The 16045-nt window shown below is 49.2% G+C and overlaps 1 protein-coding gene across 3 annotated transcripts in view; it reads left to right on the plus strand.

Moving 5' to 3' along the window:
• The window catches only part of SLC9A8 (solute carrier family 9 member A8), a 74628-nt gene that overhangs the window by 49598 nt on the left and 8985 nt on the right, over positions 1 to 16045 (plus strand). For all 3 annotated transcript variants that reach the window (XM_020906228.2, XM_020906229.2, XM_020906231.2), the window contains 4 exons: positions 993 to 1098; positions 7837 to 7953; positions 10594 to 10676; positions 13552 to 13663. In XM_020906228.2, coding sequence (XP_020761887.1) covers positions 993 to 1098; positions 7837 to 7953; positions 10594 to 10676; positions 13552 to 13663 — 418 coding nt within the window. The remainder of the gene's footprint in view (positions 1 to 992; positions 1099 to 7836; positions 7954 to 10593; positions 10677 to 13551; positions 13664 to 16045) is intronic.

The raw sequence follows: 16045 nt of genomic DNA on the forward strand, positions 1-16045 counted from the left end.
CACAAGCTCTTCCAGCCAGAGAAACAAACTCGTTAAGGCCACTGACGCCTTTATTGCTGTAGAAAATTTGTCGTGTTTAAAACAGAAACAGGCCCCAGACCATTCCTGTGTGCTCCTGAGCCTGTGTGCATCTCGGGGAGATGGCCACCTGGCCTTCCTCCGTGAGCAGTCTGCCTCGCAGACGGACAGAAAAGCGGCTTCTGCCTCAGACAGGCACGTGTGTCTGCCGTCCTGTTGAATTTTCCCTTCAGTTCCTACGTCCAGAAGTCTCAAGGCGCTGTTGAGTCGGCTGACAGCTTCTCATATTGTACCAATAAACAGAGTGGAAAAGAAGACTTTTTCCAGTTCAGTATTTTCCTCTGCATTTATCGCTTTCTTTAGAAGGGTGGAGGAGGGGGAGAGCCTCTGCCTTACTGAAGCTGAGTAGACGGGTGCTGTGGGCGCCAGCACCGGCCTGCCAGCGACAGGTGAGCACGTGGAAGACTCTCCTGTCACGGGAGCGTGGGTTTATAAAGGTCCGGGGGCAGGAGAGAAGTCCGGCAGCAGCGCACTGGTCCCCGTGGTTCTGGGAACCCCGTAGTGACCTCGTCTGATGGAGGGGGAGGCGTGGAGGGGGTCGTGGCCCCGGGAGCGCCTGGCAGAGTGCGCTGTGCTCAGTCTGTCTGCCGGCCCGGCTCTGCCCCTGCTGCTCCCGGGCCCTCCAGGTCGGCCTTTCCAAAGGAGTTGACTTGGGTGACTTTAGTGTTCCCCTGTTGCTTGTCTCAGGAATTTACATCTCTCAGTATTCTGTTAGATTCCCTTCCTTAAAACAGGAGTCCTCCCAACTGAGGAAAAAGTCTGTAATGACAGATTTTTCACTCGTTACCTTGAGGTGTTCCCACATCTTTGTATCCAGTGTTTACCTTTTCTATTTGGAAGGCCGTGGTTTTGTGACTTCTCTAGATCACCCGTAAGGGTCCTTGGGTTCTTTTTCCTTGACCGTTGTCATTTACGTGCTGAAGCACATTGACCTGAGGAAAACGCCTTCCTTGGAGTTTGGCATGATGATCATCTTTGCCTACCTTCCATACGGGCTCGCAGAAGGGATCTCGCTCTCGGGTAAGCGATGGAGGGCCTTGGATTGCGGGGGTGGACAGCGCGTTATCCAGCCTGGAGAAAGAGCTTCTGTCACTTGGGTCACTTTCAGTCATAAGACACGACTCACAAGAGCGTGAGCAATAAAAAGGGCTTCCTGGATCTCTAGGGAGAGTCTGGATTTAGACCTGGCTGGATGCAGGAACGCAAGTGTTCCCGTGGTCACCTTTTTCTCTTTACCGCCATCCTGTAGCAGAGATCAAAATATCTCTTCCCAGGTTGCCTCTTTCTCAAAACAAGCCCTCTGAAAGGCCTTCACTCAAAGCATGGGGTCTGACTGCCAAGGGCAGTCACCGGGTGCTGTCACCCACTGGTCTGCATTCTTTCACTGTGGTTTTGCCTTTTCCAGAATATAAATGTCATATGAAGGGAATCATGTAGTATGTAGTCTTTTGTGACTTATTTTTTTCAGCTCTCATAATGTTCTTGAGAGACACTACGTTTTTGCTGTATCCATAGTTTATACGTTCTTCTGAGCTGTTTTTTCCATTCACCATCTGAAGGACATTTGGGGTTTTCCAGACTTTGACTGTTAATGTGTATACGTCCATTAATCTTAGATAAATACTTAGAAGTAAATTTGCCTGGTTTTACAGTAGGTGTACACTTTACTTTATCAGAAACTGCCAGGTGTTTTACAAAGTGACTGGACCATTTTGCATTCCCACCAGAATGTATGGAAGAGTTTCAGCTGCTTCACATCCTCACCAATACTTCATTTTAATTTTAAAAGCTAGCCATGTTGATGTAGGTATGTGGCAATTTGATTTTGATGTGCCTCGATATAATTTGTCTCATGTTCCTCTTGGGATTTCTTGAACTTCATGGGCTTATAGTTTATGTAAAGTTTATGGCTTTTATCAAATTTAGTACATTTCTGTTGGTTTCTTGAAATTTTTTTCTGTTCCTCCTCTGCTGTGGAACAGAATCCTCTCCTTCAGGCCAGTGTCTGGTGTCGTGCATGGTGGGTTCTCTGAGAAGGTCTTGCCATGGGGGAAGGAGCGCGCAGACTCTGGCTGTTCTCGCTGGAGAAGCCTGTAAGCCTTGGGGCCTCGCTCGTTTCGAACGCCAGGCCGGTCCCCCTGGATAACTCTGTCCCGGTCCTGCCGCCCCATGCTCCCCTTGTCTTTTGGCTGTTCCGTGAACACTGCCTGTGAGTCACTTGGCTCCAGTGACTCACTGTTTTCACACGGGTTTTTCTAAATCGTGTCCCACCCCTCGAGAGGAACACTGAGTACCTATTGGCAAAGATACATTTCATGCGTCCTTTGATAATCTGTGATTAAAACAAGGAGGTGTTTTTCTTGTCCTTTCTTCAGAGAGGCAGTGTTTTCCGTTCGCAGGAGTTTCGTTTCCTTAGGGACTTGTGCTCCGCACGCTGATGGGGCCGAAGAGAGCCAAGAGCACGCTCGTTCACCTCTGAGTAGCAGGCTGGCTCTGCCCATGCTTTGTGGGTGGGATGTTTGTCACGCAGGGTTTTCAGAGAAGAGGGAACCGGCCCGTTACTGTAAAAGCAGCACCGGGAAGGGCTACCTCAGGGCTGCCGCTCCTTTCTCTTTGTGCTCTGCCCGTCCTGTCCCAGAGGCCACGCTCCCTGTGTAAATCTGTGTGTTTAGAACGCAGCAGTTAAGGGCGCCAGACAGACCTGTTTGGAATCGTACCCCCACCCCTCATTAGCTGTGTGATCTCAGACAGCAGACTGAACCAGTGTGAGCTTCCACTTCCATATGTGAAGTGGAGGATATGATCATACCAGTGCCCCCCGGACTTCCCTGGTGGTGCAGGAGGTACGAATCTGCCTGCTAACTCAGGACATGTCAGTCCCTGGTCCGGGAAGCTTCCGCATGCCGCGGAGCAGCTAAGCCCGCGCGCGCCACAGTTACTGAGCCCGAGCTCTAGAACCCATGAGCTTCTAACTGCTGAGCTGGAGTTTCGCAACCACTGAAGCCCGGATGCTCTAGGGCCCGTGAGCTGCAGCTGCTGAATCCCTAGCACCTGGAGCCTACGCACGCAACGAGGAGTCGTCCCCGCTCGCTGCAAGTAGAGAAAACCCGAAGGAAGGAACGGAGATTCAGTGCAGCCATAGATAGATAATTTTTAAAAAAGAAACGACGTGAAACAGAGAAATCAGAGTGACGTAATAGAGCAGCAGCGGGCCAGGAGCATCCCTAGGCGGGGGTCGGGAAGCTGTCCTCAAAGTGGTGCCATGCGTGGGGCTGAGACCCGCGTTGGGAGAGGGAGCCGGCCGCAGGAGGTTCCAGGGAAGGCGGGGTCGGCAGCTGAGGCAGCAGAAGCCGCAGGTCCCAGGTGGCGGGGTGGAGCTGGGCTCGCTCCAGGAAGAGCAGGAAGACGGGGGCTGGGCCAGAGGGGCAGATGCCCAACCCGCACAGGATTCTCAGACTGGGAAAGAAGTTGGGATTCTGGTATACAAGCAAAGCCAAGTGTTGAAGGACTTTTTAAACACCACTGTGCTACGAATACGTGCCATATCTGTAACATGACCCTGTTTATTACTTTTTAGAGAGAGAGAAGCTTTACAACAGCATGATAAAAGAGCTGGCAGTCTGCACGTCTAGCTGTTAATAGTAGTTGCCTGTGGGCAGGTGATGTGAATGAATAGTCTGTTTTACTGTTCACCTCTGTGTTCAGATGTTATAGTGCAATATGTTTCTGATTGGGTCTTTAGCAAAACTGACTCGGGCTTCACTCGGCCTTAGCCTTCAAGACGCGCAGTGTGTTTTACCCACTGTAAAGGTCAGTGCAGTAGAACTTACACACGATACTCTTTCAACTCTTGCCTTTTGGATTTGAATCCCTTTATTCCTCAATTACATTCGAAACCATGGGTTTAACTGAGACTAGAAATGGATTTCCTCCCACCTCCCTCCCTCTCTCCCGTCCTTCCTTTTATGAGGCTGACCATTTGCTGCACTGCTGTCCACTTCCTTAAATGCTGCCTTCTGAAAGACGTGAACGTGTCAGGATTTTTCATTCCAGGTCTTGTTTTAAGTTCCCAGGTCTTTTATCTCCAGGACAGAGCCCGCTGGCACCGTCTTCCCCTTCAGTGTCTTTGAGCAGCTGCAGTGGGTGAGGGTCTTCTGGTTGGTGATGTCATCTGGGCTTCAGGAGGGCACGTGCGCTGGCCCTGGGGCCTTGGCACCCACTGCTGACCCTGACTCTCCTTCAGCCCCCGGAACTTGGGAGGCCCCCTGACCCCGGACTGGACAGGTGTGGGCCATGGCTGGCTGTCCACTCTTCTCTTGGCCAGAGAGCCCATTTCTATATGGTCCAAAGTCAGCCCCCAAATAGGGTTTATCTGCACAGAGAGTTTTAAACATTTGAGTTAGTTGCTGTCATTAAAAGTTGGACGATTTCTGGGAATTCCTGGAGGTCCAGTGGTTAGGACCCAGTGTTTTCACTGCAGGGGTGTGGGTTTAATACCTGGTTGGAGAACTAGATCCACAGGCTGTGTGGTGCAGCAAAAGAAGGAAAAACGTTGGAAGATTTCCTAAGAAGCAGATTTCTGGCATCTCAAAAACCAGAAGGAGAGGAAGACTGGTCGGCACTCGGCCCCCATCCGCAGAGCTGCTGTCATCCCTTTATAGATGGGCCTGTGCCTTCTTTCCACACGTGCCACACACCCACTTACTGTTTTAATCTTTATTTTTATTGTCTGGCCCCTGAGTTTGGGTTTCTGACCCCTGGTCTAGTGCACCAGACTCATGTGGCCAGCCTGACCCCTTCTGCACTGAGCCTGTCTCCTTGTTTCCCAGGAGGCAGTGGCCTCAGTCCCAAGGGATTTTCCACATTTCACTGTCAGATCTGACTTCCTGGAGCCTTAGACTTTCTGCAAAGTGAAAGTATTAGTTGCTCAGTTCAGTTCAGTTCAGTCGCTCAGTCGAGTCTGACTCTTTGCGACCCCATGAACCACAGCATGCCAGGCCTCCCTGTCCGTCAGGAACTGCTGGAGTCTACCCAAACCCATGTCCATCGAGTCAGTGATGCCATCCGACTCCTCCAACTCATCCTCTGTCGTCTCCTTCTCCTCCTGCCCTCAGTCTTTCCCAGCATCAGGGTCTTTTCAAATGAGTCAGCTCTTCACATCAGGTGGCCAAAGTATTGGAGTTTCAGCTTCAGCATCAGTCCTTCCAGTGAACACCCAGGACTGATCTCCTTTAGGATGGGCTGGTTGGATTTCCTTGCAGTCCAAGGGACTCTCAAGAGTCTTCTCCAACACCACAGTTCAAAAGCATCAATTCTTTGGCACTCAGCTTTCTTTATAGTCCAACTCTCACATCCATACGTGACTACTGGAAAAACCATAGCCTTGACTAGATGGACCTTTGTTGACAAAGTAATGTCTCTGCTTTTTAATATGCTGTCTAGGTTGGTCATAACTCTCCTTCCAAGGAGTAAGTGTCTTTTAATTTCATGGCTGCAGTCACCATCTGCAGTGATTTTGGAGCCGAAGAAAATAAAGTCTGACACTGTTTCCACTGTTTCCCCATCTATTAGTTGCTCAGTTGTCTCCAGCTCTACAATCCCATGGACTGTAGCCCACCAGGCTCCTCTGTCCATGGAATTCTCCAGGCAAGAATACTGGAGTGTGTAGTCATTCACTTTTCCAGGGGATCTTCCTGACCCAAGGATCAGATCCAGGTCTCCTGCACTGCAGGCAGACTCTTTGCCATCTGAGCCGCCAGGGAAGCCCGAGTGTGGGACTTTGTGGAGTGGCTGTTTAATGTCGGGCCTCCCGAGGACCGTGGCCACCTTTGTGGGCAGAATGACAGTATGGGCGGAAGCCCACTCCTGTCACAGTTTACGTGGTTGTGATTCACAGCTTACATGGTTCAGGCTCCTCTGGGGTTGACATTTCCTTCAGGGTGAGAACCCCCAAGTCTCGGCTTTGCAGTAAATTTGCAGCGAACCCTTCTTGAAGCTGGCTAGAGAAACAAAGCCCTTTGAGAAGCCAGAACCGTCTAGCACTGGATTGTGCTGAAGAAAAAGAGACCCTTGGGGGCAGTTCCACAGAAGCTGTAGTGAGCTGTGCCGTGTGCCTCCCCCGGCCTCCGCGGTCTGGGCTGTCCCTCTCTTCCACCTTACGTTGCCTGTGGTGTCCACGGTCTGGGTGCAGAGTCAGGAAGAAGCTCTTCGGGTGCTCGCCTGCAGGAACTTACCAAGAGGAGCAGGTGAATCGAGGGGACAGTCGGAGGTTTTGTTGTCGTATCTTATCTAATGGAGCAGAGGCTCAGAATAGCTCCTGACTTCCAGAGTCTTCTCACTGCTGTCAAGTCGCAAGTAAAAACGTCTGCCACCCTCTCCTTTCCCTTCTCCAAGCTCGGCAGGGGTGGCTCGTGGGCAGCGCTGCTGGAGTTTCCCATCCCTGCCTCCTTTTGGGGCGACAAAGAGCAGACAGGAGTTTGCTGTTTCCTAAAAGGGCCAGGAGATGAAATGTTCCAGCTTCTGCTCTCTCTCTGGCCAGCAAATACCTTTTCGGTGCCACGAAGAGTGGGGTTTTCCTATATTTTGTAAAGTATCGTTTATACAGCAAGCTTACCAGTTGAAACATCTCCAATGCAGTTCTGTGTTTTTTCACTCATTTTTAACTGGAAAGTTAGCTGGTAATCTGTTTCTACAAAATAGCAGAAGTGAGTTACGTTTTTGCTTATAGGGTTTGACTTGGAATTCATGTATCTTGGCAGCTTGTTTAAAGGCTTTGTAAAAATCTCAGCTTCTTTACATGAAATAAAGACCTCTTTGCTGCTGCCTGGCCAGGAAAACACACAGAGGAAACCTGTGTTAAGTGGCTTCAGCAGTGATTAGGGCAGTGGACAAAAGCTGAAACTCACATGCTCAGAGCGCAAGCAAAGTTGTAGATGCTCTCATGGAGACCGTTAAAGAAAAAACACATCACTTGAAAAAGAAAAACATCTTTCTTTTCATATTATAAGGTTAATTCATGGTGACTGTGGGAAAATTCAAAATTACAGTATGACAGGGACTTCCCTGGTAGTCCAGTGGTTAAGAATCTGCCTTGCAATGCAGGAGACCTGGGTTTGGTCCCTGATCGGGGAAGTTAGAGCCCATGTGCCACTAAGCCGCTGAGCCTGCGCGCCTTAGCTCGAGGGTCTGTGTGCCACAACAGAAGGGCCACGTGATGTACTGAAGATCCTAGGGGTCACAGCTAAGACCCAGTGGAGCCAAATAAACACGTACTGTTTGAAAAATTAAAGTACAGCAAAGTAAAAATCCACCCATTCTTTATACCCAGGTTCTTATGTTCCCTTTCTGCCCCAAGAGTGATACCCGCCCCCCTTCTATCCACTCACGACAGTGACAGCCCACACCTGCTCCACCCTGGGCTTGTGACGGGCACTTGGCGTGGCTGCTCTTCGTTACCCTCCTAAGAGTTCCATGAGCGGGTTTGATTAGTCCCACTGTACAGTTGGCAACACTGAGGCTTGGGGAGGGGAAGAAACTTGACCCAAGGTCGCCCAGCTGGTAATGAAGCTGCCAGAGAGCTGGGCCCATAACATTCCTCCGGGAAGCTTCAGGTACTATTTTCTTCTCGTTTTTCTTAAAACACCTAGTACTCGAGGCTGCGGGACCTGCAGGAAGTGTGAGGCGTGATTTGCGTGTCACATGGCAGGTGCTTGTCTGCTCTGTTCATGGCTGTGCACTCTGCCCTCTGTCCCCCTCCAGGCATCATGGCCATCCTGTTCTCTGGCATTGTGATGTCACACTACACGCACCACAACCTGTCCCCGGTCACCCAGATCCTCATGCAGCAAACCCTGCGGACCGTGGCCTTCTTGTGCGGTGAGTTCGGCCTCTGTGCAGTCCCGTGCGGGCCTCCCAGAGCTGCTTGTCCTTCCTGCCTGTGTTCCAGGAGTCCCTTGAGATCTTCCCTGGCAGAAGAGGCAGCATGATCCCTCCGGGCCAGATACCGCACTCCCTTATCTCTTGTTAGTTACTCTGGCTCTCACATTCCATTAAGAGTTCTAATATCTAACAGGTGGAACTTTTGATTCCTATAACTTTAAGACCAAAAATAGTGAGAACTGCTATAATTATGAGTATTTGAGACGTGTACATTTACCATATGTGAAAGTGACATTTCCATAAATCTATTCCTTGGAACTGAGATTGATAAGAGTTAGGTGAAAAGAAGACTCCATGGGATTTCTGTAGTGGTTCAGTGGTTAAGACTCCGTGCTTCCACTACATGGGACAAGGTTCGATCCCTGGTCGGGGAAGTTCCACGTGCTTCAAGGTACGGCCAAAAAATGAAAAAAGACTGTAGTCAAAAGAGAGTTTGAGAAATCCTGGGGTAAGGAAAGTTTAACAGGGACTTCCCTGGTGGTTCAGTCCACCTTCCAGTGTAGGGGACTTGGGTGAGATCCCTGGTCGGGGAACTAAGACCTTTATGTCACCTAGCAGCTCAGTCCATGCACCGTGACTCGGGGTCCTGCGCGACGCAGTGAGGAGCTCATGTGCCGCAGCGGAGACCCGACACAGCCAGAGAAATAAATATATAAATACGTATTAAAAAAAAAAGTTTAACAAGTTTCCGAACACAGACTTTTCAGCTAACATGTGTTGTGAATCTCTAAGAGAGAGAGCATTTCCCAAAATTTCCTAAGCATTTCTTGGTTCACAAGTCTCTTGTCGGCCAACCCTGCATTAGAGGAGAGGGAGGAGTCAGGGCCACACTGATGTTTCTCTCCAGCAGTCTCAGTGCGGCACCAAACTTGGATGAAACCTGGACCCCCCAAGTTTATACCTGGGAGTGAAGGCCCCCAAGTGACTCCTTGTCATCGTCAGCACCGCCCCTGGCATTTCGGTGGGCCGTCTCATATCCAAGCGGTAATTCCACACTGTCACAGGCTAGGGGTCAGGGGCAAGCTGTGCAGAGACTTCATGCCACAGACAGGGAGGCTCAAGTCCAGTGGCTTGAGCACTGTCTCGTAGCTAACAAGTGAGTCTGGAAGCCAGTCTGTCCCTTCCTAGCCCAGTGGCTGTTGTTTGCACCGCACCTTTCTTGGAAAATCATGGCCAACGACTCTGAGTCTCACCACAAAGAAATGTAAAGCAAAACATCCGTCAGATTCTATTTTGAACCCATCAGATTTTAAATTTGGTGATTCCCTACTTCTGGCAGGAATGTATAGAAAATAGGCCCTGTTGATGGACGTGTACATTGATGCCGTCTTTTTAGGAGAGTCATTTGCAGCATCAGTCAGAATTTCAGAGGCATGTGTTCTTTGGACCCGGTGATTCTGCCATCAGGAATTTAGCTTGTGCACAGGGGTGTTTGCTGTGGCTTTTTCTTTGGGGAAGCTCGGGGGAGGTGCAACCGGGAATACGGGATCCTAGTTCCCTACCAGGGATGGAACCTGAGCCCCTGCATTTGAAGCATGGAGTCAACCATGGTACAGCAGGGAAGTCCCTGTTGTAGCTTTCTGAATACTAGAAATAGAATCAGTCTAAATATCCATCAGAGATTCATTTTTAACCATGACTTATCCACATAATCGTATTCATGCTATCGGAGAACAGTATTACCTAGATCGGAATGTTATCTAAATGAGCTGATTTCTAAAGGTGACAAAATATTTGATAAGAAAAACATTCAAGGAGGAGAAGGATATGTATACTCTCCAGCTTGTAGACTTGTTCGAAAGGGATACACATTTGAAGAAGGAAAAAAAACACCATTGCTAAAATATTTTAAAACAGCCTTGATGTTTTATGATGTTCAACTTTTAAAATAGAGCCTTTGTCTCCCTGGCTCCAGCACTCTTCTGGAGGATGTCACAGTCTAAGCAGCGAGCCTAGTACTAGAAATTTATAAGGTACTTTTTTCTTAGGATACACAAGTGGCTGCTTGTACTGCAAGAGTAAATGTCAGCTTCTCTTGGACTTGTGGAGGGGAGCCAAGAGTTGAAACATATCTCTTCCTGCAAATCCTGCAGGGTGTAAGCCTTCTAAACTTTGTGGTGGCATTAAATATGTGAAGTCAGTCATGGGCTTTGTCCGCTCTGGCAAAGAAGTTGACAAAGGGCCCTTTCACACTGGTCACGTGGTGTCTGCAGCCACTTTGCTCTGAATTTCTGCCGCTTTGCCGCAGTCAGGATCCTTGCTAATCACAGTGTTCAGCAAGTGGACAGATTCATATATTTATCCTCATCCCTGGGTGGGAAAATATTTATTTGCATGGGTATTTGACAGCTGGCTCATGAAATTAGGAGATTCTGAATAGCGAGCACATGTTGCTTGTTGTGATAGAAAAAAAATGAGAGAATCTAAGGACAAGCTTGACCAGGATTTTCCAGAAAATAAGCACAGTGTTATACTGGATTCTGATTGACTTCTGAAATGTTTGTTTGCATAACGAGCCCGTCCTGTCTTGGAAGAAAATAGTTGAGGCTGAATAATCCATTCTTTGGTTTGTTTCAGAAACATGTGTGTTTGCATTTCTTGGCCTGTCCATTTTTAGTTTCCCTCACAAGTTTGAAATTTCCTTTGTCATCTGGTGCATAGTAAGTATTTTCCTTGTTTTTTATTTAATGACTTATTTGTAGATCAATAACCACATATTCTGAACTCATTTATGTAACTGTTAACGGTCACAGTCAACAGCTACATAGACAACCTCTGTTGCAAGTTTCTTTTCGTTAAAAAATCATAAACATACAATAAATGGGAAAGGGTGAAATTAAATAAATATCCCAAGAAAAGTATCTTTGTTTGGTTTTTAATTTTACGTGACCTGTTGCATTAAATAGTCGCTAAGTTGTGTCAGACTCTTTGCAACCCCATGGACTGTAGCTTCCAGGCTCTTCTGTCCATGGAATTTCCCAGGCAAGAACTGGAGTGGGCTGCCATTTCCTTCCCCAGGGGATTTTTCTGAGCCAGGGATCAAAGCTGGGTCTCCTACATTGGCAGGCGATTCTTTCCCATCTGAGCTACAAGGGAAGCCCTGAATAGTTACAGTCTTCTTCAGAAATTATCAGTTCTTTTGGATCGTCCCCGATAGCCCAGTGGTTAAGACTGCATGCTTCTACTGCAGGGGGCACGGGTTTGATCCCTGGTTGGAGAACTAAGATCCCATGTGCTGTGTGGAGTGGGATACACATGCGCGCACACATACAAAATACCAGTTTTTAATGTTAGATGGTAAAAGCAGATTTCAGAATTGAATGTGTAATTGATTATAACCATGTAAAAACAGTATGCCTAGAAGGAAAAAATCTGTAAGAAAATATACCAAATATTCATGATGGTGGCAAACTGGGGATGAGTTTCTTTTTCTTTTCTACTTCTTCTAGATGATTGTAATGAATATACCAAATTCTTACAATAGTTTCCTTCAAATGTGTCCATTTTTAAGAGTGACTTTGGACACTTGTTCACGGTAAAGATTCCAGGATCCTTCTGTCCTCTGGAGATTCACCCTGAGGCATCATCATCCCCAGTGATTCTTATCATCAGATAGACTTGGGAAAGTGTTATAACTGGACAGGAGAGGGGTGCTGGCAGTGAAGACAAATTAAGATATGCTTTTAAGAAAGGAAAATAGAAGTTTAATGATTTGAATTAAAATCAGATTTGGGAAACGGGAGAAAAATAAATGTTTCAGCATTTAAAAGAAAGGTCCATCTCCTTCAGGCACCTGATGGAAGCGGCATGAGTGGCGAGCGTTCGGGCGTTTCGCCAGTGTCGCAGACCCCTCATCTGTGTCCCCCCGTGTGTCTTTTCCCTCCGCGTGAACCCATCTCCCATAGGTCCTCCTGCTGAGTCATCCTCCCGTCCCGAATTGGATCGCTGTGTTGTCTTTTTAGATCCTCTGTTAAGACACTTGCAAAGCATACCTTGTTGAGTTGAGTTACTTGTTGAGTAATTCATCCTGAGTTAACTTTTATTAAGAACTCCACTTAGCAACACACAGCTATTGAGAGGCAGACTTTTTTTTTAAATCACTGTCACCTACCATGCGCAGGCCAGTGAGGCCGTCTTCCTGTTTGGCATGTGGGGAGCCTGAGGCAGAGAGGATAAGGAGCCCAAAGAAGAAAGATGTTTTTCTTTTTGCAGTCTGGTTGCTCCTGCCTTAGTCAGCACGACCTCATAGCTTCTGTCCCTGTTATCTGTCCTCCAGACTCAGGACAAGAGAACAGAAGCCCAAGTCTCTTAGAGAAAGGCTGATGGCCTCTAGGGTGGTCGCTGGTGGAAGAGGCCAGTGTGGCCGCACCTGGAACGCAAACCCGGGGGTGGAGGACTCGACCTCCAAGGGTGAAACGGAGGTGGCGATCTCGGCCCTGGGCCAGGAGGGAAAGAGAGGCGAAGGGGGTGCCTGGGGCAGGGACTCAGGTCCCCCCCCAGCACCTGGTCAGCCTGGCCCGGCCGCCCCTGGAGGCGGCCTGTGCCGTTCAGAGGGAACACCTCAGGGTCATTCTGTGGTCAAGGGCGTGGGCACTGGGGACTGAGCCAGGTTTGGGGACTTGGCGCCACCACTTCCTGCCTCTGTCAACTTGGACCAGTTACTTCATACTTCACCTCTCTGTCTCAGTTTCCTTGTCTCTAAAATAGAGACAGTAACACCTACCTTATAAGACCTTTGGAAGGATGGGAATTGAACGAGAATGCATATAAAATGCTTAGAACATTGTCTGGCATATAAATGTTAGGTGATTGGGGGCAATTATTGTTAACTTGACTTTCCAGGGCACACAGTCCAAAGCACACTCAATTCATGCTGGTTAAAAGAATAAACTTAGACTCCCCATAATATAGCTTATGGCTATATTGTTCTGTTCAAGTTAATGGTAGTGAGAACCAGGATGAAGAAAAGAGAAGAAAATTAATAAGTAGTTCTAAAAAGCCACTTAGATAAGATTTGGACTTTACATAAAACGATATTTTGTTAAAATCGACCTGCCTTTGGAGATGGCTAGGAACTGGCAGGGTGTATGTGACCTGGTAGAAGCTACCTGCATATTCCTTTAGCTCAGGGAGCAGCATTTATGGGCATGGGTAGGCCGTCTTCCCTCCTTTCCCGGAGGAATGGGGCCCTGATAGGAGAGGCAGGAACACCTTGTCTGTCCCCCAAGAACTAGCCCATCACACAGCCGGGCACCTTCAGAGGAGCCGGGTGGCCCTTAAATTCCTCTTGGCATTGCTGAAGCCGTCATTGATACCTTGTTAGTCCTCTCTTTCTGACAGTGGAAACATACAGAGCTCTAATCCTTTGCCACATGTAGAAACTGGCATGCCCGCGTCTCTACCTAGCATCGAGGTCATGTCTTGGTGACAGAGGGATGCTGCCACTATCACGGGGGTGTCGCCAGTCTGTGTTCACCTCGACAAGCCCGAGGGACCGGAGGCTTTCCTGTCAGACCTCTCTGTTGCTCTTCGCAGGTGCTTGTGCTGTTCGGTAGAGCGGTGAACATTTTCCCCCTCTCCTACCTCCTGAATTTCTTCCGTGACCATAAAATCACCCCGAAGATGATGTTCATCATGTGGTTCAGCGGTAAGTCCAGTCTCAAGTGAGCCATGGAGGAGACCATGTCATGAAGGCACAAACTGGCCTTTTGGAGAGTGGACGTGGCTGTCCCTGGAGCCCTTCCAAGCCGAGGGGGCCTCATCAGCCCCCAAAATCCACGCAAGGCCCTTCATGGGCCACGCCCCTCCCCACAGCGCCCCCAGCAGGGGAGTGTGTCTGCCCCACAGACGGGGAGACCCAGGCCTGGGCAGAGGGCTTGCTGGGGGTCGAGCGACCTGGGGGCAGGGTCCCCTCCACCCCCTGTTCTGAGGGGCCCTGGGGGCAGGGCCGGGGTTTGCCCACCCTCCCCCCCCCGCCCCCGCCCCGTTCCAAGGGCAGCATCACATGCTGTGCATGGCACCACTCTACCTGCACACTTTCCAGGCTGAAGTCACAAGGGGCTCAAATACTTTGAAGTTAACTTTATTATTTATGTATTTATTTATGTTTGATGACACTGGGTCTTCGTTGCTGCTCACAGGCTTCTCTAGGTGCGGCGTGAGGGCTTCTCATTGAGGTGGTGTCTCTTGTTGCCGAGCACAGGCATTAGGCCTGGCATGTGGGATCTTCTGGGACCCAGGATCAAAACTCATTTGTCTCCTGCATTGGCAGGCAGATTCTTAACCACTGAACCACCAGGAAAGTCTGGGTGCTTAAAAGGTTAAAGTTTAAACCTTTTTGTACTGCAGTCTGCTGCTGCTGCTGCTAAGTCACTTCAGTTGTGTCCGACTCTGTGTGACCCCATAGACGGCAGCCCACCAGGCTCTGCCGTCCCTGAGATTCTCCATGCAAGAACACTGGAGTGGGTTGCCATTTCCTTCTCTAGTGCATGAAAGTGAAAAGCTAGATGTGGATTTTTATTTTTTATTCAGTCACTAAGTTCTGATAGTTTATTTGACCATTTCAATCGCCATTCAGTCCCATATTCCCCTTTTGTAAAGGATGGAAATGATTCCATAAATCTTTGGCTCCTAAAGTACCGGATCTGTAGACATTTTTAAGTTTACTTATTTCTTTGTGGATTCAGGGTATAGCAATATGCTTTATAGGCTGTTTTCTATCCAACAGCATATCTCTACATTCCTTGAAGATTTCTTTTTCAAAAGATCTTGTTTAAAGTATATATATTATGTGTGTGTGTGTGGAGGACATGCAGGTGGTTAAGTCTGTATTTATGTGTAGATAGTGAAGGACACTTTTTTCTTAAATCTTTTTTGCCAGTGAGGAGAAAGAAAATTGTAAGGGAGTTAGTTGATCCAAGGTCTTCAAAATCCACCCACCCAAAAAAAATCTAAGAAATGTATGAGGCATTTTCCAGGTACGTGAGCTCTTTGGGGGCAGGCAAGTATGGAGAGAGGCCTCTGGGGGATGTGGGGGTGGTTTAAACAGGGAGGCATCCTGGTCCTAGGCATTCTGAGGCCATGCAGGCCTCTCTGCATTGAGTCCCTCCCTCTTTCCTGGATCCTCAACCTGTCTCCATGGGCTCTTCCATCATTTCAACTGTTAAACAGACTCCTTTTCCCAGCAAAAATCCAACAACTTCAGCCAAAACCCCTCCATCTCTTCCCATTGTGGCCAGACCTCTTGGGCCAGCTTTTCTTGCCCATTTTCTCCAGGTCCTCACCAGCAGTCCACAGGCTGGACTTGGCCTTGCCTGAGTCACCAGCAGCCTCCTGCTGCCAGACCTGGTGGGCGCTGGTCCGCTGCACCCTGCCACCTTCTCAATTTGGGGCTTCTTCCTCCCCAGCCTGCGCTCTGACTGGGGATCCCTGCTTCCCCTCTTCCCTGGCCTCCCAGCCCGCCCTGGCCTCCCTCCTCTCCCTGGGGGTCTCCCCTCTTCCTCCACCAGCACCTCAGTCAACATTGGCCCCCTCAGACTCCATCTCAGACGTGCCTCGTCTCTTGAGCCCTCACAGGCCCACCTGTCCTGTGGCCTCAAATTCCCTTCCTCCCCAAGCTGGTTCCTCTGACCCGGCCTTTCCTCTGATCCAGACTGCAGTGTCTACATCCTCCTTGGGTGTCACGAAGCCCTTGTGAGCTCATGGTCTAGGACTGAACCTACCTTCCTGCCCAACCTGCTTGTTTGCCAGCAGCCCCCTTTCTTCCACAAGAGACAATAACTTGTTTTATAGCAGAGGTGTGGCTCCCTCTTCGTGTTTGCTGTGCGCACATGCTGTTCTGTGCCAAGGCGTTTAATCCTCGGCCACCGTCAGGGCAGGCCCTGCTGTGTGTGGTTCCTCCTCCCGGCCTGGGAGTCTGCGGGGACAGGCGGGGGCCGGGGGTGAGCCTAGGAGCCAGACTCCTGACTGCCTGCCCAGCCCGCTGGGCATCCTCCGGGCCCTTCCCTTCCCTGGTCACCCACACTTTCCC

Source organism: Odocoileus virginianus, chromosome 9 (genome assembly GCF_023699985.2).
Source record: "Odocoileus virginianus isolate 20LAN1187 ecotype Illinois chromosome 9, Ovbor_1.2, whole genome shotgun sequence".
Classification (NCBI taxonomy): domain Eukaryota; kingdom Metazoa; phylum Chordata; class Mammalia; order Artiodactyla; family Cervidae; genus Odocoileus; species Odocoileus virginianus.